Genomic DNA, 26,497 nt, shown 5'->3' on the forward strand with positions numbered 1-26,497 from the left:
GATTGACATTAAAAACAAAAAAAATAAAAGTTAATAAAAATATAATATCAATTAAATGAAAAAGTTTTTTTTTGGAGATGTTATCATTAAATAAAACTAAACTAACTAAGATTTACTTGCATTTGAGTATGAAGAAAGTATCTAATTTTAATATTGATAATATAAAAAAGATTTAATTCTCTTTTTTCTCTTTTAAATATCATAATTGTATAATTTTAATTTTTTATAATTTAATTATGTAATTAAATCCTTCAAATATTATAATTATGTTATTTTTATCTCTCACCAATCATGTGTTAAATATTTAACCAATTTTTTTAATATGACATTAGATGATGAACATCGATCACATTAACACTTTTTTTTTCTTTTACAATTACAAGATCAGATACTTTTCATCAATATAAATTAAGTTTTGAACACAATGAGAAATTATATAGAAAATATGACAAATTCTAAATAAGATTTAATTTTTAGATAAAGTATAAGTCACTTCATTAACTTATCTGCTGATAAATGAGATTGTAAAAGATTTGTTTTATTTGTTGGTGAACCTCACACCATATTTAATAACATTTTTATTGATTTTGTGATTTTTAATAAATTCTAGATATCAAGAGATAGTGTATTATGAGTATGTTTGTTTTATCATTCTATTTTGTTGAACAAATAAGCTACATGATATAACTTTATAACTTTTCCATTTAACAAACATTAAAATTTATCATTGTAGTAATCCTTCTAAACTTAAGTAAATATAATTAATTATGGGTATAATTAACTCTAATAATAATGATGTAATGATGGAAAGTGAAAGTGAGAGTTACGGGGAAGAAAGTTCATAGATTGACTGGACGAGATTGTGGTGGGTTTACGAAATTTCGTGCTCTTAGACAGATGGAAGGAAGAAAGAAAGAAAGGTGAAGTAGAAGAAGAAGAATGAAAAAGAGAAGAAGATAAGATGAGAGTTGACAAGAAGAAAGAAAGGAACGGAAGTTAAAGTTGGCATCAGAAAAGGACACGCCCTGTGGCTTGCGCCATCTTTCTCTCTCTCTCTTCAAATACCACCAAACCAAACCAATGCCTCATTCTCAATTCCAATTCTCATTCTCTTCCCTTCTTCTCATCTGACTCCGATACTCAATTCCAAAGACGCACACGCACACACCCATGGACGACGACGCCGCCGCCGCAAACTCCCATCTCCAGAAGCTCCATTGCTCCGTCAAAAACTACGATTGGGGTCTCCCAGGTAGCGCCTCCGAGGTTGCCAGGCTCCACGCGCTCAATTCCTCCTCCCAATTCCACGCGCAGGACCCTTACGCGGAGCTTTGGATGGGTACTCACGATTCAGGCCCTTCCTTCTTGGCCTCCAAAAGGGTCACCCTCAAGGCATGGATTTCCGACAACCCCCACGTGCTCGGCGACCAGGTTCTTCACAAATGGGGCACTGATCTCCCTTTCTTGTTCAAGGTCTCTCTCTGTTTTGCCGTTTTTGTGTAAATGGCTGTCTCGCTTTTCGCCAAAGATTGAATCCTTTTTTGTTTTGTTGCATGCATTGTTTTTTTAGGTGTTGTCTGTGGGGAAGGCCCTGTCAATACAGGCTCACCCGGATAAGGAGTTGGCCAGGACTCTGCATAAGCTGCACCCTGATGTTTATAAAGATGGGAATCACAAACCTGAGATGGCTCTTGCAATCACTAACTTTGAGGCTCTTTGCGGATTCGTCACTCTTAAGGTACTCAATTCTCTCGATTCTTATCATTCTTATTATGTTAACTTCAACTATTTGATTGGTTAACAACAACCAAGTATTTGATTAATCCGATTCAGGTTGGGATTTGTCATCTCTACAAAATCAGTGAATACTCCACACTAATAACATGGTTAAAAACAAAGTATTTGATTGGTTCTTGTAGTTGTTTCTTTTTTAAGTTTTAGTTGGTTCTTGTAGTTGGATTCAGGAGAAAACTGAAAGTTTTAATTCCTAGGCGTGATGCATATAAGTTAAGTTTTCATCCCTGTTCATAACGCAATAGAAGATTTGTTGACGGTATAAAGTTACTGCAAGAAATTTTTTACTACAAAAACTGTATAGGGACTAAAACTTACAATTCTTTTTGTAGGAACTAAGCATAAAATAAGAATAATTACAAGAACAAAATGAATAATTTAACCTTGTTAGTTGTTATTATATTTAGTTCTAGGAGCGTTTATGAGAATAAAATAACTGGTTTGGTTGTTCATTGACTGTCTTGAGAACAATTACTTTTTTGTGTTTGTGAAACGGCAGAAAAATTGGTAGGTTCTTATGAATTTTCTTTCTGTCTTAAATACTCTTGTTGATGGTAATTAAATTATAAATTTTTAACGAGATCATTGTTGGTTTGATTTTGATGTGCTAAAAGTCAATTTTTTAAAGTTAAAAATATTCAGTTTTCTTGGACTTCGAGTGATTGGATAAGAACTGACCGCCTGTTAGGTGTATTTCCCTGTGATGTGACTGAATGATTATTTTCTGCCCACTTTACTTTCGTTATTATGTCAATCACATTTCCCCTTGTTCACAGGCTTCTTTCTGATGCAATGCAACCTGTGATAGCCGACCAAAAAAATTAATATAGTGCAACATTTGAAAAAAATCAAATGATAACCGTTTGAACCATTGAATGAATAAAATATTGAAGTGTTAGTTATAGGGAAGATAGTGGAAGTTTGATTTATTTTTATTATAGATCTGTTAAGTGTAGGACTGCCAACCTGCAGCTATGTTACTTTAATTTGAGGATAGTTTAACATGAAATGAATTCTGTATTTTTAATGATGTCAATAATTAAAAGATGTTTACAATTCATGAGGAAGAGGTTCTCCTTGAGTGGTTGTGTAGATCAGTGATTTTTTTCCCTGGTTATTTTTTCCCCCTGTTTGTTCTGTCTTTCAAAGGGTTAGATCTTGTTTATTGGTAGATGAAAGTACATTATTTACTGGTTTATTTTAATTCATCGTTGTAATGTTATTCACCGGGAGCAAATGAGCAATCTGCCCTGTTTCTTTGTAGGAGCTAAAGGCTGTGCTTCATACTATTCCTGAAATTGTGGAACTGGTTGGTGCTACAAATACAAACCTTGTTTTACAAACTAACGATCAGGATGGTGAAGAAAAGGTGAAACCTGTTTTGCGGGCAGTGTTCACTGACCTCATGTCTGCTAGTAAAGATAAAGTAACTGATGCAGTAAACAGATTGAAAATTCGTCTGCTTAAGGAAAGTGAGGTTAGTTGATTACAACTTGTTCTGTTTGACTTAAGAGTTTAGTTACGTGCTAATCTATTTTTGTGTGTTTATTGCTTTTTATACCACACAATGTTATTCAAATATAATATGAAGTCCGTGTAAATGTGACAGTGACAGGAAAATCATCCAGAGATGCATGACATATTTTTGTGAAGAATCAGAAATATAGGGCGGTTTTAGTTTGTTCTTAGGGTCACATAATCTTTATGCTCAAGAGTAATGACGAATACAACTACTGATTCTGCAATCATTGTTGTTGTCACCATAGTGTACTGATAGAGGATACTGTGGCAGCTTTACTGCTTCACCTTATTGTTGCATTATGAATCTCTTTGTGTTGCTCTAAAAAAATAGTTTGTTTTTTATTTATCTTTCTTTTTTGTTGAATTATGCCAGCAACCAATACCATGTTATTCTCATTTTGCATCAGGCGAGGCAGTTGACAGAAAAAGAGCTGCTGGTGCTGCGGTTGGAAAAGCAATACCCAGCTGATATTGGTGTCATAGCAGCCTTCTTTTTCAACCATGTAAAACTCAATCCAGGCGAATCTTTGTTCCTCGGTGCAAACGAACCACATGCATATTTATCTGGGGAGTGCGTTGAATGCATGGCAACTTCTGACAATGTTGTGCGTGCTGGTCTTACTCCGAAATTCAGAGATGTCCAGACCCTTTGTTCTATGCTCACATACAAACAGGTAAATGGATACATCAAAGTTGTTGCAGCATCTTTTCAATCAGATATTCAGCTTACTTGAAGGAATATACTTTTTTCCTTTGGTTATCATTTGATAGGAGTGCTAATAATGACTTGTTAAACCTTGTAATTCAGCCTTACATTTAATCATTAAGCTTCGGCACTAGTCAATTTTCTTTCATCTTGGCCATGAATTGATCCATGTTGGTGTCTATTTCCTTATAGGGTTCTCCTGAGATCTTGCGAGGAGTTCCTGTTAATCCATATGTAAATAAATATACCCCACCATTTGAGGAATTTGAGATTGATCGTTGTATACTTCCTCAAGGGGAAACAGTGGTGTTCCCAGCAGTTCCTGGTCCTTCCATCTTTTTGGTCACAGTTGGTGATGGAACAATGAAAACAGGATCAGCCAAAGGACATGCAGTCACCGAAGGTGATGTTCTTTTTGCAGCTGCTAACACTGAGATTAGTGTTACTAGCGCATCCAAGTTGCATCTGTACAGAACAGGAGTAAATAGCAAGTTTTTTCAAGGTTCCTAAGTTTCAACAGGGGATCACCCAATATTTTTTTGTCATATGCTTTTGGGAGTCAAATAATGCAACTATGTGTTGATTGTAATAGAAGCAGTTTAGTGTACATGCAAAGTAAAAATAAATGACGTAATATATTGAGTCTTAGAGAAGTTCATTATAGAGAGGTGGGTTGTCAATTGTTATTCGTTTGTTCATAATAATGTTTCAATAGAAGCCTTTTGGGATGTATTCCTATTCATCTTTTTATATCAATAAATTTAGTGCCTTTTCTGTCAAAAAAAAAAAAATCGAAGTGCCTACAAATATTGATGTATGCTTACGTTGAATTTTGTTGAATTCGTGGAATTAGACTAAATAAACATAAGATATGAAGCTTTATATATGACCAATCAATATTTAAATCATTGCGTTCAGTATAGAGCGTTCTTGTTTTGATCAATTCCTTTTATGGTGACGTGTTAATTTATGGCTGAATATAATTTGGCCATATATCTTAAGTATGTTTAGTGGTTGTTCACAATTGATTCTATTATAATCTTTTAAAATAGTGGAAATAATTATGTAGAGACTGTTTGAATAGAAGTAAGAAAAGTTTTTGAAAATATTTCTATCAAAAATAAACGGTATATGATATTTTTCAGAAACATTCAAAACTTTATATTTATATCTAAACAAACTCTTAAAAACAATATGATGTAAAAGAAGAGGAAACTTTCTATTGTTCACTTGAACCAGTATTGCAACTTGAAAACTAGAGTAAGAATTCAAGCGGCTAGAAACCCCGAAAGTAAAACTTGGATTCAAGAGAAAAATTTAGAAATAATTAACAAGGTCATGTTATTCACCATCAGACTAATTACCAACTACCTAATGCAAAAGTCTTCGGAATTTAACATACTGCTTCTGGGATTCGTTTTCTGCTTCAATTGATACCAAGCTTGTTTTTTTTATTTTATTTTCTTAAAATAGAAACAGAACAAAGATTAATGTTTGTTCTGTGGTGAAGTGGCACATCTAACAGCTAGGTTTACCAAACCTCAGACTCAACTTAGTTAAAGACAAAGCCCTAGTGGCAATTTGTTTCCAAGTGGTTCACCGACATTTGGTATTAAGCATTAACAATATTTACCAGACCCAATCATCACCAGGCTATATATATATATATATATACACACACACACACACACATATATATATATATATATATATATATATATATATATATATATATATATATATCATAAAATCAAATAAACAAACATACCGAACAATTAGATTACATGCCTTACTGAAGCCTTAGCTGAAGACTTAACATTCAAGAAGTGCACCTAGTTTTCAATTAGCATCTCAAATGGAACCTCCAGAAAAATTGGCATAATATTTGTATATTAAATCAAGGACAACTACATGATATCTCTTGACAATGATGGAACCCTAGAAGTGTATGGCTTTTGCATAATCATATTAGTGCTTTTTATTTTCTTAAAGTGATTCATTTTTTATGTTAAGGAATGCTTCTTTTTTTCCTGTCTAGCTGTTACTTGCTACCGGGAAAAAAAGATAATCGCAAATCAAGAAGCGTTGTGTTTTATGTTTATTAATTTGATATGGAGTTAACATAAGACTAAAATTAAGAATGATTATAATTATAATAATCCTACTAATTTTTTCTTCATATATGTTAATGAATTTATTCAAAGTCAAACTAAGCTGATTTATAATACAAGAGTGTATTTTTTTGTTCCCTTAACAAGATGGAAATTATTTAACAGGTAGGCTTTTTTTTTTGTTTAAGAAATAACACGATCTTTTATGCGGAGTACGTTTCCTTTTTAGCATGGAATATCTTTGCATATAAGCTTTTTTTCTCAATAAAAGGAATTCAATTAAGACAAAGGAGAAATCGCGATAAGGAAGCTACCTCAAAGCGAGCAACAATACAAAACAAAGAAGAAGAAAAAAGTGTATCACACAACTATCCAATTCCTTAACATAACTGTTGTAAATTTTATTTATTTTTTGTTGCTGAAAAGGAAATGTTTAATATCAAATAAAAGCAAACTACCGGCAATAGCACCAAATCCAACACAAAACACATTTACTATTGTATCTCCTACTACTCGTGTTTCAAGATCATCCCTGGGAGGTTATTTGATTTGACCCTATTAAAGTTTTTCCTCCTAAACCACCTCAAGGAAAATGAGAAAACTTTCATCTGGCTTTCTATGTTGTGCTTATTCGCATCCAAAGCAAGTTAGTGAGAGCACATACTTAAAACCAAGTACATTATGATGCTCATAGAAGTGCAACTATTTATATGAATGTTTGAAATTGAATCACTATTACAACTACACATATCTGCTTGGACCTACCTTGAAGCTTGGAACACCTTCTACATCACTGCATCATTCAGTGTTTTGAAGCAAGACAAATATTTACACAATGAACCACAAATATTTGCTGCTTCCTATTTCTCTTGACCATTTAGCCATGAAAGAATAACTTTCGCACCTTTCTCCCACGAAACGTCCAACATCATGTCATGGGCAATTGCTTCAACACATACTGGTGACACACCATAAAACTTTGCTGTTTCTTTGAGACCCTCTTCATCCTATAACCAACAATGGGGAAAACCACGCAATGAAAAAAGTGAACACTACCAAAATTCAAATCAATGTTGAAGAAATATTGGTAGAGGGCTATAATGATTCAATGAACTAGACAACATCGTTGGGGGAGAAAACACACTTGGTTACTTGAAACCAATTTGTAGGCATAAAATTACCACAATGAAGTCATCCTTTGCACCCATCACAAGAATTTCAAGAGGGCAGTTTGGCACTGAAGGAACCGGAAGTGATGCATTCAACTTTCTTAAATCAAACAATGGCATCCTACTACTTTCTTTCATTAGCTCTTGATATCTGAAATATGAGAACAAGCCAAAAGGCTCCAGCACTTGAATAACCTTGAAAACCAACAAAAATAATTTGGGATATAAAGATATCACGGTCATGTTATTGACAATAAACATTTCATGACACCAAACCATCCATTTTGGTCCCATCTCTCAAATTCTGCTAAAAATTATTAACACAAATAAATTCTGTAGTATGTTGGTCATGAATTGATGCAAATATTATTAAAATGCATGAAAGTGGCTCAAGCACATCCACATTATTATTCACGCACTACTCACCAAGTATATATGCCAATTGCCAAAGTCATGGACAACAACAACAAATAGTCAGAGTCGCAGTTAGTCAGTTACTACTAAAGTCACACATTCATAAATTTGAGGTTCAATGTATTGCATTGTCAACGTTCCATGTTAACGTTAGGTGTATTTTTTAAAAGAATTTTCTTGCTTTATCCTCCCCTCCACCCCATTAATAAACTCCAGTTAGAACCAACAATGTTTCGACACATGACATACATTACATTGTTCTTTTCCAATTTTCATTTCATTTCCACAATCTTGCAAGTAGTAACACCCCATGAATGTATCATTAAGCATCACCTTTCCGTTTCAAATTGCAATGGTAATGCTCATAGGGGAACAATTCCAGGAAATCAAACCTTTTAACAACATGATCCTCCATAGTGGCTGAGAAAAATGTCTCCCTACAAAGAGGAAGAGAGGTCTGAAAAGCTTTTGCTGCCAAGCTGCGTGTCACCTGCCAGGTGGTGGATACATGTATATCAGAACAAAAACACAGGATAAGTTGAATTCTTCCGCAAAATTCTGTTTAAATACCTTGAAGGCAGCAATTGGCTTGGAAAAGATATAACGCCAGACTACCCCACTAATAAAAGAAAAGAAGAATTATCAACCAGAGCAATCACAGTAAAAGGTTCATCTTTCTATAATAAATAATATCAAATGCATACTAGACATGAGAGTTTAGTCAGTTACCTATTACCAGAAGGAGGTACAGAGCAAACAAGTACAGCTCCTTTAAGCTTTGGGTACAAGTCTTCTATTTACAGAATCAAGCTCAAACAGAATTAGCATAATGAAAATATAGAAGAGTAGGTTTTTGAGTCTTTGACATGTATATATGGTGGAGGTGGGAGAAAATAAAATACAAAATGATACCATAAAAGGCACCAGAGGCCTATACTGTACACATTGGACAAAGTAACCAGAAATAAGCATCTGGTGCAAATAATTCTAACCAATTATCCATAATACAAGCCTACAATTCAAAATCATCTAATTTAACCATTTTCAACAAGCAAGTGAGTGAATAATCCAGAATGAGAAAGCACCTTTGAGTTTGTCACTTCCTAAATTGGAAGTATAATATTGAATAATAAGTCCTCCAAATGAATGCCCGACCAAGACAGGTGGCGATCTAATATTACGACAGATAAAATCGGCAACATCTCTTGCATGTGTCTACTGCAAAACATGGTACAAACAGGAAACTATAAGAGCATATATGATTATAATGAAATCTGCCCAAAGTACGAAACAAAATTGAAAGTTGATAGATGAACAAATCTCAACTAGTAAAGGAAGAAGTAACACACCTGAAGTGTACCGGCAACAGAATCAGCAGGTTCATCACTTTCACCCTGCCCAAGGAGAAATCACCACAAAAATCCATATTTGAAAATGCAGATCGATAACAATACCATTGAGCATAAGCTCGGTCTGTATGATATTTACCACTTATTTAGACTTATGTAAAAACAATTGCAATAAGTGTTTGTGAAACCTTATAAAAATAACTCATGATACATCCATAAGTTGTTTTCAGCTTATTTCTTCTATAAGTTCTCTAATACAGCTAACAATGTATAAAAAAATGTTCAACTCTAATATCTCTTCAATTATAAAAAGAAACTTATATCAGTTTAGATGAATTTCACTGTAAATACTTATAACTTTATAAGGAAAAAAAATAAAGTAAACTTTCCTTATATAAGCTTTTCCAAAAATTGATTTTAATTTATGCATAAACTAATTTTACTTATCAAAGAAACTCTTTTTTTTAATTCTTATTTTATAAATAATATAAACAAGTTCTTAAATTCGAAATCTGTTACCGAGGTTATAATTTGTACCTATAAAAAAAAAAATTAACGTGGCTCTAAACTACATGAGATACTGAACTACATTTCGGTTCTTTTCTTGAAATTGTAGGCTGTTTAATTTGAGAAAACATCTTCAGTTTTTTATTCTATTTTCACTTTTAATTACAAAAATTGCACCGTACTTTTGTTCGATTTTCTATTTATACAAGATTTATTAAAAACCACTTTTTTTTTCAATTTCTATTTTGATCAACTGAAAATTGAAAAGATTTAGTCCAACCAAACACAGCATAAGCCAGAACCCAGAAGTGATTTTTGAGAATGTACCTGTCCTAACAAGCTAAGAGCATAGCAATCATGGCCAGAAGATGAAAAGAAGGGCAACCAGTGTTCCGCCCAGCACCAAGCAGCATGGTAACTCCCATGAACAAAAACCAAAGGTGGAAGTGGGTGTTCACCATTCTTCTTCTTTTCCTCACCCTTCTGCACAATCACCTCCATGCTTAGACCAGAAGGGAGCTCGTGGAAATTACGACTCTGCCCTTGCTTCAGATCGTATTGGACACCCATCTTATTCTTCTTCTCTCTGCTCAGAACCGCCACGGTCTTCAAATTGGAACGGTTCGCGAATAGTGTGTAAGACCCACTAACACAAACAGACATTGTCTCTCTTCTTCTTCTTCAAAGTTTCGGTCTTTGGTGCCAACAAGATAAGGGTCGCCCAAGCTCTTCTTCTCACTGTTCTCTTTTCTGCTGCTTCTTCTCTCTTGTTTGGTGTAATGAAATAAACGGAAGAATTAAATTTATTGTTTTAAATGTTATATAATTTCTTCAATGTTTTTTTTATCAAATAATTAGGAACTTTGTTTTCTATTTATTTATTTTATTGAAATGATTTCAGCAATCTTAACAATTGTATTACAACTTGTTTATATAGTTACAAAAAGAAATAAAGCTTCAAGTATGATTATTTTGTAAGGAATAATACCACTTTATTAATATGATTTTTTATATAATGATATTAATCTCCAATTTTACAGTTTGATTTATTTTAGAGATTTATTAATCGATATAATCTGATTAAATAAAATTGAAAAAAAAGGAATTTATATAGTTATTAAAAATATAAATATATTTTGAAATTAAATGTTATTAATTTGTCAATAAAAAATTGATGTAATAATTGTGTCCTAATGTTACCCTTTTTATGTACATTTGGAAAGTTGGAAAATGTTTAATGTTGAGTTCTTAAAAAGGCCATGCATGTTAAAAAGAAGTTTCATATATTTACAAAATAGACTTAATATATCTTTTATTTATAAAAAAAAATTACTCTCAAGTCTCACTTATTATTGATCAACGTTGGTCCTCGGTTGTTTTATAGAAAAATATTAGCCATAGTCTCCAACATATTTTATTATTATTAATTAAATCGCAAATTTTGGGGTTGAGATTTGATTAATAAGAATTGTAACTCGTCACTGATGTCAAGGTTTCAGTGATTTTTTTTATAAAAAAAAAAAAAAACTAAAAGCCCAAATTCAGTTGAAGTGGGCCGAGACACGAGTTACTGATCCAAACATAAATTCTGCACCACAAAAATGGGAGTGTGCGCGTTTCCGTTGTTGCTCACCGAGTACTACTAGCCAGTAGCCACCACCCTTTGGCGAAGGTAAACCCTTTCGCTTATGTTCCATATTTTCTCTTCAATTGAGTGTGCTCTTTGTTGGGATCTCAATATTATTGACTACTCCATGTTTTATTCATTCAATTAAATCACTCACTGTTTGGTTCAGTTTGGGAGGTTTTTTTTTGTTGTTATTATTTGTAGATGTACCGTTTGACGAAATGCCTCTCTGTATGTTTGGAAATTAAACCCAATTGTGGTTTATGCTGGATTTCATGTTGGGATTTCTGCTTAACCTGCTTCAGGACCTTGGTTGTGCGGAGGTTGTTTTGTGGACTTGTTTTTAAATAAGTCAACGATTCCTTGGACTTGAATTCCCCAATTAGCTTTGCTTGTTTGTTTAAATATGCACAGTGTGAGTGCATGATTTTGGTTTCAGAATCTGATTCATGAGTTTCCCATGCTTCAAGTTGATTTTGAGCTTCATATTTCATGTGTTTGAGAACATATCCAAATCACATATTGAGCTTGATTTGGAGTTATGTCAGACTTTTGCTCAACTGAATTAATTACTCGCAATACATATATTTTTGAGCTTCCATTGTCCAGTATGTTGTGCTTGGTTACTATAAATCTGTTTAGGTAAATTTCTCCAAGAAAAATATCAAAAAAAAATTGAATATGTTTTTCCATAAGCTAAAAGTAGTTTTACATAAGCTAATTTGTCGACTTTTTCTCTTATTATTTCCCTAAAATTTTGTTTTTAATCTGTATATAAGTTAATTTTAGCAGATAAACAAGCTTATTTTATTTTTCTTTTTTATTTTTCTTTTCTGAAAGTACTTTTGTAGAAGTCCACCTTAATAAACCCTATTTAGTTCTGTTGTTGTCTTTGATTAGAGTCGGTGCCATACCTAAATAATGGATCATCTAACCTTCTTTTGTTTTTGTTTGATTGTTCAAAATACAGAGATGGAGACACAATCTGGTGATGCTAGGCCCCAGGTGAAAGCCACATTTCGTCTTGGCTCCGAATCATATTCCGTCCAGACAAACAAAGGTTCTTTATCAGAGCAATTGGTTTCACTGAAAGAGGAAAGCATGACCATATTGAAGGATTTCATAACAAAGCATAATGTTCCTCACGATGTCCCAGATGAGCCATTAGAAGCTTCTTCAGATGATGAAGATGATGATGATATTCCTGAGAAGCCTCAAGAGAAGTCTAAGAAAACTAAGTTGACATAGCTTTTGGCATATGTCCGATCGATCTGAATCATTTGGTGTATGTACTGTACTGTATGATTTAACATTTAATTAGTTTATTGAAGAACTTAGGAAGTAGTTTTTTATCAAAGACTACACGTACCAACTATTAGCTTTTTGGAAATAAGATTGTGCCTTCACTCTTCATATTTTTTTAGTTTCCCTTTCTTTATTTTCCACTGTCTGAGTGGTTCATTTTGTAGCCAAAGTAACGTTGGAACCTTCAACAGTTTTGATCAGCGACAGTGTGTTTGGAAACAGATTGCAGACGTGATTTTTCACATCAAACTGAATGTTACTATTTCTAGCATTATTTTAGTCATAGAGACACCATGAATGTGATTTTAGTTAGAGATGTTTCCAAACACACCCAAAGATGCATTTGCCTATGAAAAGTAATGTAAAATAAAATGAAAAAGTATTGGGAAAATTTTATATTTTTGGCCAAGAATTCTAGATAAATTTGGCATTGAAAGAAAAAAAAATGTCTCGTCTTGCTTTTCAAAATTTTCAAAACCTTGGATAGACGCTCAGATTAAAAGAGTTTTATTGAATGTTTATTTCACAGCTTATGGCACTCTCAGGCTCTCCGCTAAGGTAATAAACACATTCGAGATAGAACAGATGACCAAAGAATTATTTGAATAGAAGACGAAAGTTAAGTTACTGTGAGCATTATTTTATGTCCCAACTTATTTTAAATTCTTCTTCAATAATATAAATAACATAATAAAATTACAATATTCAAAAGTTTGGGTCCAATAATTTAAACGGTAATCAAAACAAAAGCCAATTCTAAAATTGGGCTAGCGTTTATTTTGATTTGGTTTGTGGTCCAATTCTAAAAATTAATAAAAACAAAAGCCAATACTAAATGTCAAAAATTGGAGAGAAAAAAAGATAAAATTGTTTGCAAAGTTTCCAAAACCCTAAACTCAAAACCATTGGCGAACAAGGTAAACTTTTTGGCATCAACCATATTGGTTCGCAAGGATTTTGCCCTACACACTGATTTTCTTTTTCACAAGTTCATAACATTCTGTCACCTAATTATAAGCCAAAGCAAGAGGTATTTTATCTTATCCTTTTATCATACTTTGCAGTTAAAAGAAATATTTTTTAAGTTATTAATAATTACATAATTAACGGATATATTGATTAAATTTCTACTCTCTTTTTTCTATACATAGTTAGAATCCAAAATTCATTTTCAAATTCTGAGTTCTTAAAAAAATACAGTTTCATAACTTTTTTATAGCTTTTGAATGAAATTGAGTTGCCCCTTATTTTTTTTTTCATAAATTTCAATTGTCTCTCATTACAACGCCCTTTGGGCACCTTGTGACAGATATACAGTACCCTTGAAACTTTCTAAGTAACTTCAACTTAAACATGCTTTCCTCAAATTCTCAATGCTTGGAAAGAAATCCTAGTTTGCCTCAAACATGACCCTCTTTTGTGTCGGTTTTGGTCATGGATTTGGTGATGAAATGAGTAAGAATCCCAATGGGGCAAAAGAATAAGCAAAAAGAAACAGAATGCCGAGTTTCAATCTGATTCTTTATTCCATCTTGGAAAACATGCCTGCATTCAAAAGCACAATTAATTACTATTAGAAAAACAACTAAAGAATGATGAAGCAAGAGTAAGATAAAATGCACGACCTTGCAGCAAAAAGATCAACAACCAACAGATGGATCCAGGCAGAGGCTAAAGTCATCTCACTAGAGAACATTTTTGCTATACCAGACAGCTGCATGAAATAAACAATTTATCAGTTGGATAGAACTCTTTTGGGAAGAGAAACTTTATTGTTATTTATTGAATGCATACATACACACCTCTGGTAGCAAGTATTTACTTGCAAACATATATCGAATTGACTCAGGAGTCCAAGAAAGGTATAATAAATATGCATACAGAACGCCAAGCACTATATACGGTATACTACTTTCCATAGACTTCTTGGTCTGCATTTAAGGAAGATGAATCAGGAGGATGAACTACAAAATCAAAACCCAGTACAAGGGTATGAAAAAAGAATATTCAAAAATATAATTTTACTACTACAGAAAAAAATGTCAGTTTACTTGGAGGGTTGGGGGGAGGGGGGGTTGGAGATAAATGTATATCTATGCAAATAGCTTAACAAATTATCTATACTTTTTTTTAAGAACCACGAGTATTTTTTACTAGAGACAATTATATTCAAATCAGATAGGACTACTAACGACTACAAAGTTTCCCCTCTAAGTATTTAACATAGTTGCATATCTAGAACTTGAGCTTGAGACCTCTGCCTAAGCTAGAACAACCCCGTACTAACAAATCATCTATACTTAAGAAAAGATGTTAATAATTAAAAAATTGGTGATGAATTGTGATCACCGACCATAAATTTTCCCAAATGCAGTAAGAAACATACTAGTTCAGAATTTGGGGCTAGAACCATAAGTGTGTAAAATGGGAGAACTGCTACTGTTCCTACTGTAAAAGCAGTGCTAGCAAGTTCTGATCCTAGGAAGCCTGGAAAATAAACGTAGAAAAATGAGTGTTAGGAAAAAGTATAGCCACCATCAGTTATACAGGAAAAAATATTCAATCAACTTTATTCAAAGAGTATAGACGGCCAAAATGATTTAGATAACTTTATAACAGCTTTGATATTTAGAATTGCTATTGATGAAAGAATCACTCATTCCCGATACATTTTATATTACAATAACAATAAATCAAGTTAAAGGCAAAACTTTATACCCAAGTAACTCGACCAGGTTGTAGAAAATTTAGACTGCACATGAGTAATATTAGTCAATCTCCCCCAGCCTTGGGGAACACGAGAAAAATAAAACAAAACTAAATATGGACTCTCCATTCTTGTGGAATCAAGACAAACTACAAAAATGAAACTCACAAGATTGATACAAGGATTGCTTAATAGGTGCAGTAAAACCTGATGTCTTGCATACTTTTCCAAGAAATTGAACATCTGCTTAAAACTTAAAAAGCAGATCCAATAGCAAGAGCAATAAGCACAAAACATACCAAGTTTCAACTATGTTAGAAAAAGTGGTTCAATTCTATATTAAAATCTTTGGTGTCCAACTAAAATGATTTTCTTCACGGCTTTCAAATTCAAAGATAGAGTATCATACAATATAAAGGTAAAGTAGGAATCAGAATAGCAAAAGATAGCTGAGATCAGCAACCACGTGAAAATTGTGGAGAACTAAAGCAAATGGAACAACTTAATATCAATAACTTGTCTCCAAAAGTTACAAAGAATAAATTTGAGTAACTTAATGAAGCACGAACTAAGAACAGCAACAGATTGCAAAGTCACATAAGATATTCCATTGTACACATCAGACCATAGCAACACATTTCAACAGGGTATTCAATCAAGTATTTAATGTAAAAAGATCAAATAGATATTTATTTTGGCTTTCAGTTTCAATGTCTAATTATATAAAATCTACAGTATTTTATGCTATGGAACTTGCAAAAGAGGTAAGCTAACTATAAAAATCCATCCTGGGTATCAAACCCTTAATTTGTGGTATTTTTCAAGTTAAACAATACTAATTTACTTGTAAATTAGATCCTTTAATTTCTTGCATAAGAATCAAAATATATCCAACATCATGCACAAATTTCCCTCCTAACCAATTCTCTTAAATGATAAATCATTTCGATGAGGAAACAGCTTGCTCCAATGATATTATATCAATCAGAAAGGGAAAATTTCCATGGGTCAAAATGACAGCAGACCACTGAAAGTAATTTAATTTTAAAACAAAGAGATCTAACAGCAAAACCTCCAGTTTCACATGTAAGAAGCTCTAAGACATGGAAAAGTGCCATCAATATGCAAAACCAAAACACCAGAGACTTCAATAGGATGCTTAAATTAAGTTGGGCCAGCACAAGACACACAAATCTTATTATTGTAAAAATGAATTTCAAAAGTAGAAAATGTAGCATAATAAAGGATTACACGAAGCCTGCATTCGACTTCTTTTTGGATAATGAAGCAATGTCTTGGCTTTCGGCTTCATGGTAATTCTGGATCCTCCTATGAAACTCCAATCTCCACTTAAGTTGACTTTACTTCTCACAATGTGTCTGCTACAAGGGTCGACACCATTACTTCGGGTAGGGAAAGGAAAACTTGGCCCCTTCCCAACAGAACCACAAGGTTTCATAGCCTGCCCCAAATGTAAAAAAAGAGTCTTAATTGTAAAAAAAAAAAAGAGAGAGAGAGAGAGAGAGAATCTTTAGCCCAGAGATACACCTTATGTTATTCATGCATAATAAAAAATGAACCACATTGATTGATATTAAACTTTTTTTTCCTCAGTGTAAAATAGCCAGGTTGTGCAAACGATTCAGTACGCATGCAAGGACTACTTGAACAAAACTAAAGTTGTTTTACATAAGAGGAAAACATGAATTTAGAGGATTTGATGACACGTAGCAGCAACTTTTAACTCCACTATCATACCAACACGCGCCTAGCATAGATCCACATAAAGCAAAACTAAAAACCTTGTTAAATCTAAAAGGGAAAAAAAAATGCACAGATGCCCATTTCATCAGTAATGCCGTGGTGATTCAAATCTAAGCCAGATTGACATTTTCAATCAAATAATCATTAAAAGTTTAAAACTTTAGAGACCAAACAGAAAGGCCATTTATGGGGGGATATGAACAGAAGTCCAGAAAACAGACCTCAAAAAGAAAAAGAAAAGGTGGAAAAACATAGAGATTAGAAAACAGCAATTGCAAATGAAAGAGAAAGTGTACCTGGAGTGAGAATGGAGAATGGGAAAAACAAATGGAGAGAGACATGATTGAAGCAAAAGCAGAAGATTGAGGAAGAGGGGATTCGCATATAGTACAAACGAAGAGTGGCATGAGGAGATGAAAAAGGTTATAAATTAGTGAGAAACTGAAAAAGATGGAATTATATGGAAAAGGAAGGAAGTCAAACAAGTAAAGACAGAGGAATTGATTTGTGATAATCCATTCCAATTCCGATGATGCATTTTGAGTTAGTGATTTAGGCACTCATTTCATGTCATGTGACCCTACAAACACGCTCATGTCATTCTTATTAGTTTGCTTCAGTATGTTAAAAAATCACGAGTACACTCGAGTTTATACACACTTTTTCTTTCTATCTAAAACAAGTATGTTTTAGAGAATACTTTTTTTACTTATTTTTTATTTTATTTATTTAAAATTTATTTGATTACTGATACATTTGAATTTTTTTTACAGCATGATCATGTCTGAAAGTATATTTTTAATTCACATCTATTAATAGGTTTTAATAATGGTATTCCAATTCATGTATTCTTTTTGAATCATTAGATAATTCATGTGTTTATTTATTGCTTTTAATATAACTTTTAAAAGTAAGGATATCGTATTTTAAAAAAATAAAATAAAAATAACTAGAGATATTAATATGTAATTATTATTTCATTTATCAGTTGCAATTATGAGTAGTGTACAAATTTATAGAAAGAAGAGTTTACTGTATTTTGAAAGATATTATTTTCAAACTTAATTATAAGTAAATTTAACTAATTTATACACTAATTAAGAAAAAATAATATCATTTAATTTTATTTATTTTGAGTAAAAATAATTGTTTTCCTTATATATTATTCTTTATTAAAATTGATATTAAAAATAAAAAAATACTAAAAATATTCGAATACAAATCACTTTTATACATTCTATATATTACAATTCTGTAATAAGATAGTCCACAATATCAAAAATATATCTCTCTCGATCTTACCAAATAATATTTCAGAAATCATACTAAAATCCATTTCGATACTCATAAATATTTTTAAAATGTTAATATAATTTTTTTAAGAAATAAATATTTTTACATTTAATCGCAATATAAAATTATATATATTAATTACGTTTCTTAAATTTTGTTCTAGAACTCTAAATGTTAGATAAAATAAAACAGAGAGTAATTATTATAAGTACTTTTTAAATCATTATTTTGAATTCTATCAAAATTTAATTATTGTGTAACAATTAATATATTAATTACTCCTTCATTCTATAAGAAGTGTCACATTAAAAGAAAAAACAAATTCCAAATAAGTGTTATGTTAAATTTTCAATAGACTATATATTAATTATCTATATTTTATTTATACCTTAATAATATTATGTAAAAAGTGATTTTTGTGTTGCATACAAAAAAGATTATCATAAGATTAATTTTGTAAAATTATTATTGTTTGTGATTTATTTAGTAACTTTTTTTATTTGTGTAAAATAATATAAAATGACACTTATTATAAGATAGAAGAAAAAATTAATTAATATATTAATCATTCAGATTTATAAATAATTATCATAAATAAATATTTTTATCTAATATAATATTTAGTTGGAGGCCAACAAGAGGAAGGGAAGGAAGCAAAATTCTTCCTGACCAGATTTAGTTATTCTCCAACATTAGAGGGATTTAGAGGAAAGTGATTTTAAATATTTTTAATATAATATTTTAAAAAAAATAGTTGTATTATTAAGTTTAAAATTATAAAAATAATTTAAAAAAATAATTTTTAAAATCCCTTTTCTCCACTTATGAATCAAACAATAAAATAATTATCTCTTTCTCCTCCCTCCTTCTCTTAAATCAAACAATTTTTTAAATTGTTCTTCTTCCTTCTTCTCCTTTAAACCATACAAATCTTGAAATTTCGTCTTCCATAAAAATTATCTCATTTACATATGATTTTAATCATCACGTGTCTTTTATTGAATTTATTTATTAATTCAATTCTCTTAAAGTTTGGACGGGATTAATATATTAATTAATGAATATATTAATTATTAAATTTCTATAAATAATTATTGTCAATAAATGATACATTTCATTTTTTAAAATCTGTTTGTCATTATTAAATTACTATATTTTTGAAAACTAATTACTATAATTAATATTTTCAGAAACTCCAGAATAGCTGCATATTTCAATACAGTAACAACTTAAGAAATCAATTAATATTTATAAATTACTATGAATAATGTATATTATAAATTTATTATCATATCTCCCTTTTTATACGTAAATTATCGTCTCTCATTCATACATAATAATAGCTGTGTGTTAATTTTTCAATTGACTTTAATATTCAATTATCATTACTTAATTATTCAATTGCTATATTTCTGTTTTTGCATGGAATCTACAATTGATCAGTTTAATATTTCAGTATATTGAATTATATGATAATTATTTAATATTTATAATTATTTAATATTTTTCAGTAATTATTTAAAAATATTGCACGATAATTGATCATTCGATATTTATACAGATTCAAAAATAAAAACCATGTTTGCTCAGAATTCAGTATTTATACAAATTAAAAAATAAAAAACACGTATGCTCATAATCTTAAGTTCAAATTATGTTGCCTGCATTGCAATCCTTATCAATAAAAAAATAAATTAAAAATAATACTAAGGATTGAAATTTATTTTTTATTTTTTTTTAAATACAACTTTCTTCTTTGTAATTTATCACTTTTTTACTAGTTTTCGTAAATTTTGTTGTTATTTCATTTTTAACTTTTTATAACGTTTCAAATATAATTCTTACGGTCAACTTCTATTAAAATATATATATATATATATATATATATATATATATAACAAACAAAATAAATATTATATTCGTTATATTTACTTCACAATTATTATGTAGGTAAATTGATTTTTTTTTTATAGAAAAAATTTCAAAACGCATTTCACTGTACCATACTTTTCTTCTTCAATCCAAATTTGCAAATCTTAAACCTCCCAAACCCTCCAATAAAGAGCAATTTCTCACAATTTGTGATTTCTACAATGACATTGAGTTCATTCTCAACAACCACCTTTTTTATGAGGTTGTCATCTATCATCACCTTAGCATAGAGGACTTCGACCTCACGCTTGACTAGTTTCTCATTATTCAAGAGTTCATGTGCAGTTAAAGTGTCCACCACTCTGTTAACACAATCCCTATTACCACCTCCTATAAGACTAAGAAAAATTGTGTCAATACATCAAGATTATTATTACCTATTATGAATATTGCCATAATGATAAGCAGGACACCTCATTAAAATTATTGATCTAGCTTTGCTATCAACAACAAGCAAGACATGATATTTTATAACCTAAAGAAAATATGCTTGAAGAGTATGATAAAGTAATAACAATTAAATATATTTTGAAGTTTTGTCTAAAAAAATATTAAAATCAAATTATATATGTGATAATAATAAAATAAAATATAATGAATATAATATATAGTCTATTTGACATATAAGAGTTTTTTTATAGCATAAATGAACAACAAAAAATATTTTTAAAATATTATAAAAGGTTAAAAATAAAAGAACAATAAAAAATTACAAGGATTAAACCACATAAATTAACAACTTTCGATATTTTTCCTCGCTCTTTAATTATTGTAAATCCTCGTCCCAAAAGAATTCCCCTTCGAGGATCCCTTAAAAATTAGTGCATTGTGTTATTTAAGATGAACGAGCTAGATGTACTCTCTTTACTTTTTAGAAATTTATTGTTTTTAAAGCATAAGAATTTGGGTTTGTCACTTTGTTGGACCTGATGATAGAATTATCAAATGGGTTACCCAGCCTAGCTTTTATGGGCCAACATGTATATGTGGGCTAGTTTGATTTAGCCTAATTTTCCTATTACACCTATTTTGTAGTTTAAGACTTATTGTTAGGCCAGACTAAATTAACTTATTTTATTTTATTTATATTTTATTTAAATTTTATTAAAAATATAAATAAAAAAAAACAATGAATCAAATAGATTTAGTAGTTAGAGTTTAAAAATTAGTGGTCCAATTGTCTCATTAAGCTAAAAAAAAAAAAATACTACTTTTTTCGAAATCTTGACTGAATATTTTTGACACCTCTAATCAATAAATTGAAATAAAAAATGACAGTTGATTGAATATGTGTAGTGAGCGAGGAATTTTGAAAATCCCACATGTTTAGAGTGATTTTAAATTCTTTAATTTTGGATATTAAAACACCCCATAAAAATGCTTCTTATTCAAATACAATACTTCTTGTGTTAGGCATTTAAAATTTCCTTAAAAATTACATTTTCTTCTAAAAATATTTTTATCCAGACACGTGGTAGTTTAGAGGATTTGCCTATGTTTATGGATCCTTCCTCATTTTTAATAGGAATATATTTTTAAGAGAAATGTCAGTAAAACAGCATGAAAGCTGTACCATCAAGCAACGAAACTTGATTCTCATCATTTTCAGTCTTTTAAATGTTGTTAGCTTTTATGGTAAAAACAAACCACTAAAGTATAAACATAAACCCAATTGACTTTGGAAACAAGCTAAATTTGGTTGCACTTCACTGCATATACTTAAAAATAGTAAATAGGATCAATATATCATTACTTGATCAGTTGCATCTTAGTACTTATAACATATATGATATACAAACATAATGCGTACGATTAACCCTTTTTCATAATTAAGATTATTAAGCAGCTACTGCTCCTAGGTCATGAAGTTGAACATGTGCTCACTTTTATTTCTGGCAAAGCATAAAGATCATAGCACGTGCCACGTTCCAAAATTCTCTATACATTTACATAAACAAGTGAAGAGAGATCTCAGAATCTGTAGAGTATTTGATTTTTGGAGCCATACCCTAAGAACACATATTGCAGATTGTAGATTGTAGGATTTTCGAGGAAAATAGTTCTTTAGTTTCACGGGAAAGTCAAAGGGGTTGTCAGTTGCTGAAGTGTTACTTGACACTCTAAACCTGCAAAAGCCTTTCCACTTGATACCAAATGTTGGTTTGTCTCTCAAAAGACAAGTTCTCCACCTTATTCACCTTTCACTTTTGTTCCCTTGTTCAACTATTCAACCTCAGAATCATTGCCACTTAAGTTTCTTTATTTCCACTAGGCAAAAACATGGCCATTTAATAATTAAGATATTTTATTTTTACCACTCAACTTTTTTTCTTCGATAAGGATTATTCTCCTACTAATAGACACATACAGATTAAGTGCATGCTTCATTTCATGACTTGATTTTTCATGTTCAAACACATTATAATTCCCTTTTAAGCATATAGATTTTAGAAGTGAATTTTGTTTTTTACAACAATTTTTTTTCTCATATATACGACCGGAAAGTCAAACTTTTTTTAACATGTATAAAAAACTAGACTAGACTTTGTTAAAATTTTATTACACAACAATGATATTATAATATTTTAGTATCTTGCTTTTTATTATTATTGTTTTTTGTATAAAAATATTTTTTTTTGAAGTATGGGTATTTCCTGACAAAAAGAAATTAAAGGGTAATTTTTAAGTATTGAAATTGATTCAAAGATTGGAATTTTTTTAATTTTTATTTTCAAAACATTAAGCAAACTTAAAAATTAAACTTTTGCTTATATGATTAAGCAACATAATTACCTATTAATCATATTACATCACGCAATTATAAGGCATATTAATCATATTACATCACGCAGTTATAATCATTTGAATCATTATTTTAGACACTTGCATCAACTAATGAATCAATTTCATGATCATGTATATGAATAGAATAGTAGTATGCCTTGTTTTGGAAATACATTATTGGATTTTCTTGATCATAAATATTTATAAAAAATCAAGTTAATTCTTATCATCATGTCGTTTTACAATATATATTCATTCGTTTATACTTAGCTCTAGTGTTTTTTTATTTTATTTTCATATTATATTTTAAATATCAATAATTAAAAATAAGTTTCAATTATATATAGTGTAAATTTTTTATTATAAATTTCATATATAATTTATATGTAAAAATATTTTATTAATTATAACTTATATCTATATAAAATAAACATATAAAATACTAGTATTAATATATTTGTGTATTAAAATAATATTAATAAACTCAAGTAAAAATAATTTCTTTTATATTTTCATAAATAAAACTTTACTTCTTCATATGAACTATTCAATTGACTCAATTTAGTAGAGGGAAAAATGGTGATTACAAATACAATATAAGAAATAAAAAGAGTACTCTTTAATATTAGTAGTAATATTTAATATTCCTTTCAACCATCTTAACAAAGAAAAAAGGGATGCTCTTTTTTTTTTCTCTCTCTCTTAATTATAAGAATTATAAACCTACTTTAAAATATATTAATCATTAATTTTTTTTCAACTTTTATTTGTTGTGAAAACTACTAACAAGACGATTACTTATTTTTCATACAAGTTAATACATTTATTCATTTATTAATAATACAAGCTACAGTAATCAAATTAGGTATAATATCATTATATTTAATTATTATTTAAATCATTTAATTTAAAGAGTGTTTTTGAAATAACATTTAAATTTATGGCAACTAAAATTAATAGCCTTGAGTATTGTTATTATTATAGATGGATTAGTGTTTAGGATCCACCTGGTAATAGGATTTGTACTTGGGAAGAAGTTTTAAGTTTGAATTATTATTATTATTTTTAATTATAAAAAAGCATAAAAGATGGAGTAATTATTTCATCAAAACGATGTCGTACAGGCTTGTTCCTCTCCATTTGTCTATCTTAAATAGGATTGCTATGCGCTCGTTCTTCCCTTCTTTCCTCTTGTCCTCCCAGCTTCGTTGATTTCTTCGTTTGAAGGATACCCTTAAAGGTCTCTCTCTCTTGTTAGTTAGCAACTTATCTCTACATTGATATGTTCATTGTTATCGTTGTTTTTTTATTTTTAGCACTCTGTTTTGGAGATCTATTCTATGAAACCTACCCCTTTTCATTTGTGACTGGTAGCTGTTTGTAAGATGGAGATAGTGATTATAGCTGTTTAACTTAAACACAAGTTTGCTGTTTTATGTATCTTACCTTGGCCCTTCTTTACCCACCCATAACGAAGAAAATTAGTGAACATTTTTCATGTTTTGCACTCAGATCTGCTCTGCTGTTTCCTGTTGATCTGTGTACCTGATTCCACCCCCTTTATTTAGGTAGTACATTATGGGGAAAATGGTGAAATGGGCTGTGGAATTTCTTTTTCAAGTTAAGATTTTTGTTTTTTTTTTCTCTCCCTATTTTGATGCATTGAATTGATCTGGCTGAATGGATCTGTTAGCAACTTGGATGTGTGCTCTCATTCCCTCTGTAAATAGTTGGGGTTTCAGTGAATAAAATCAAGTTCCACATTCTGTTATATTTTGTTAATTTGTTTACATTTCCTGAATACTTTTTTTTTTGTTGCTTTGTCTAGGTCTTCTATTTTGGAAGTTACCTGATTTTGAAGATGAATTGTTATAATCTTCAGAAGAATGCTTTCTCATCTTGTGAAGAGAGGAGAGGCTCTCTTCCCATTGCTGATCAGAATGGACCTGTCATTTGCCCTAAGCCACGTCGAGCTGGGGTTTTAATGAATCTGCCTATAAGGCCGGTAAAATGGCATGTAAGGTAAGCTTTAAGATTCATTGTTTTCCTTTTTGATGCCATTTTTCTATTTTTGGTGGTAATCAGGATCTGATCTGTTCTGTGTTTTGATCATGTTTATTAGTCATCAAGCTGAGGGTTCTGATTCAAGAGCTGGGGCTGAGCTACTCGACATTGTTCTCAAGAGGGACATTGTTCTCAAGAGGGTAAGTGATGACTCTGTTACAATTTGTTTAGCTTATGTTTTAACCAAGGAGAATAAAGAATTATTAAATGGCATAAGTTTATCTTTCTTAAAAAATTGTTTAGGTCTCTTAGCAATGCATGGAATATGGATTTTTTATTTGATATTGATATGTTGATTTTTATGTGAGAATGCTTGTGATATTTACCAAAATTGCATCTTCAGACTGCCACTTTTTTTATTTGAATGTTTTTGGGCTCCCAGATATGTAGTATTTTAAAAAAAAATTAGCAAGGTTTTACTAAACTGTCCCTAACTTCAATTGTGTCCTCAACTGCAGCCACAATTGCCACATTAGTCATTTAGTCTGCAATTCAAAGTATCAAGAAAAAACTCCAACCGCAATTTAAAACCTTGTTTTTAAATTATTATTATCGATGGATCTGCATGGTCATAGTTTTTGCTGCAATGGATGTTTTCTGACTTTGATCTTAAATTTATTAATTTTATTTTGCTTTCTATAGGAAAATTATGTGGAAGAATTCACAAATTCATCTCCTCCGTATTTATGTGGTTCTCCTCCAGTCCGAGCTGCTAATCCCTTGATCCAGGATGCTCGGTTTGGACACGAAGAGAACACTCTTGTATCAACAATTTCATCACCTTCAGGTTTACTGTCTCCATCTTCAGCATCTCGTAAAGGAGGATGTGCTAGGATGAAGTTTGGACTTAAACCTGCCGCTGTTAGAGTAGAAGGATTTGATTGCCTCGGCAGGGATTGCCAGAATTCCGGCATCCCAGCTGTTGCTTAAACTCCATTCATCTAAGTGTATATAGAAGAAGCCAAGTGTCATTACTTATAAAACGTGACCTAACTAGAGAGAATTTTGAATGTTTTGGAGGGAAGTAAGAAATTCAGTTAGTTGTGTATATAGCAAATGCTTTTTTGTATGGTGAGGTGAATCATCTCATTGTGATTATCCATTACGAGTTTAGGAAGCTGCAGAAAAAGTAAACCTTCTGTTCTTGAGGTTTCTTGTGTAGAGAGCATGTCTTTTTGTAATATAAGGCGGTTGTATCCGAGTGTCTTTTAAAAATTTTAGGCAATCACCGCAGGAATGTTCTGTATAGGAATTGGTGATTTTGGTTATCATTCCTGTAAATATATTTAGGTGACTTTGCAAGTATGTCTATTATATTTAGCTTGTATTTTCTGTTCCCAAATGCTATTTTTTAAGTACTCATTTTTAATTTATCGTCACCAATGTTCATCTTGTATGGAATACTTGTGCTTGGTGTAAAGCTGGTGAAGTATTACAACCAGTACCAACT

The 26,497-nt window shown here is 30.8% G+C and overlaps 5 protein-coding genes across 6 annotated transcripts; 3 read left to right on the forward strand and 2 right to left on the reverse strand.

Annotated features, from left to right (window-relative positions):
- The first annotated feature begins 847 nt into the window (after nt 1-847).
- On the forward strand, nt 848-4,701 carry LOC109806111 (mannose-6-phosphate isomerase 1). The gene is made up of 5 exons (XM_020368476.3): nt 848-1,473; nt 1,571-1,738; nt 3,059-3,271; nt 3,723-3,989; nt 4,214-4,701. The coding sequence occupies exons 1-5, from the start codon at nt 1,171-1,173 to the stop codon at nt 4,529-4,531; spliced, it is 1,269 nt and encodes a 422-aa protein (XP_020224065.1). The 5' UTR covers nt 848-1,170; the 3' UTR covers nt 4,532-4,701.
- A 2,092-nt stretch (nt 4,702-6,793) lies between these two features.
- Nucleotides 6,794-10,366, reverse strand: LOC109805928 (alpha/beta-Hydrolases superfamily protein). Its single transcript, XM_020368221.3, has 8 exons — nt 9,899-10,366; nt 9,065-9,109; nt 8,801-8,930; nt 8,445-8,508; nt 8,286-8,334; nt 8,108-8,205; nt 7,314-7,452; nt 6,794-7,139 (listed from the first exon to the last, which is right to left on the reverse strand). Exons 1-8 carry the CDS (start codon nt 10,232-10,234, stop codon nt 6,993-6,995), a joined length of 1,008 nt encoding a protein of 335 aa, XP_020223810.1. The 5' UTR covers nt 10,235-10,366; the 3' UTR covers nt 6,794-6,992.
- Nucleotides 10,367-11,099: 733 nt separating this feature from the next.
- On the forward strand, nt 11,100-12,611 carry LOC145956985 (uncharacterized). The gene is made up of 2 exons (XM_083073207.1): nt 11,100-11,243; nt 12,169-12,611. The coding sequence occupies exon 2, from the start codon at nt 12,171-12,173 to the stop codon at nt 12,444-12,446; it is 276 nt and encodes a 91-aa protein (XP_082929333.1). The 5' UTR covers nt 11,100-11,243; nt 12,169-12,170; the 3' UTR covers nt 12,447-12,611.
- Nucleotides 12,612-13,686: 1,075 nt separating this feature from the next.
- ABA4 (abscisic acid (aba)-deficient 4) lies at nt 13,687-17,564 on the reverse strand. The gene is made up of 6 exons (XM_020368407.3): nt 17,271-17,564; nt 16,462-16,672; nt 14,890-14,990; nt 14,306-14,434; nt 14,129-14,217; nt 13,687-14,048 (listed from the first exon to the last, which is right to left on the reverse strand). The coding sequence occupies exons 1-6, from the start codon at nt 17,379-17,381 to the stop codon at nt 13,904-13,906; spliced, it is 786 nt and encodes a 261-aa protein (XP_020223996.2). The 5' UTR covers nt 17,382-17,564; the 3' UTR covers nt 13,687-13,903.
- A 6,507-nt stretch (nt 17,565-24,071) lies between these two features.
- Nucleotides 24,072-26,389, forward strand: LOC109806105 (uncharacterized). 2 transcript variants are annotated; one of them, XM_020368468.3, is made up of 4 exons: nt 24,072-24,223; nt 24,812-25,005; nt 25,106-25,187; nt 25,690-26,389. In XM_020368468.3, exons 2-4 carry the CDS (start codon nt 24,845-24,847, stop codon nt 25,975-25,977), a joined length of 531 nt encoding a protein of 176 aa, XP_020224057.1. In that variant the 5' UTR covers nt 24,072-24,223; nt 24,812-24,844; the 3' UTR covers nt 25,978-26,389. The 2 variants fall into 2 exon arrangements, with proteins under 2 accessions (XP_020224057.1, XP_082929334.1); XM_083073208.1 differs by lacking the exon at nt 24,072-24,223 and adding an exon at nt 24,244-24,603.
- Nucleotides 26,390-26,497: the final 108 nt, after the last annotated feature.

The sequence above is a fragment of the Cajanus cajan genome, chromosome 4, assembly GCF_000230855.2.
Source record: "Cajanus cajan strain Asha chromosome 4, NIPB_CcT2T_4, whole genome shotgun sequence".
NCBI lineage: Eukaryota > Viridiplantae > Streptophyta > Magnoliopsida > Fabales > Fabaceae > Cajanus > Cajanus cajan.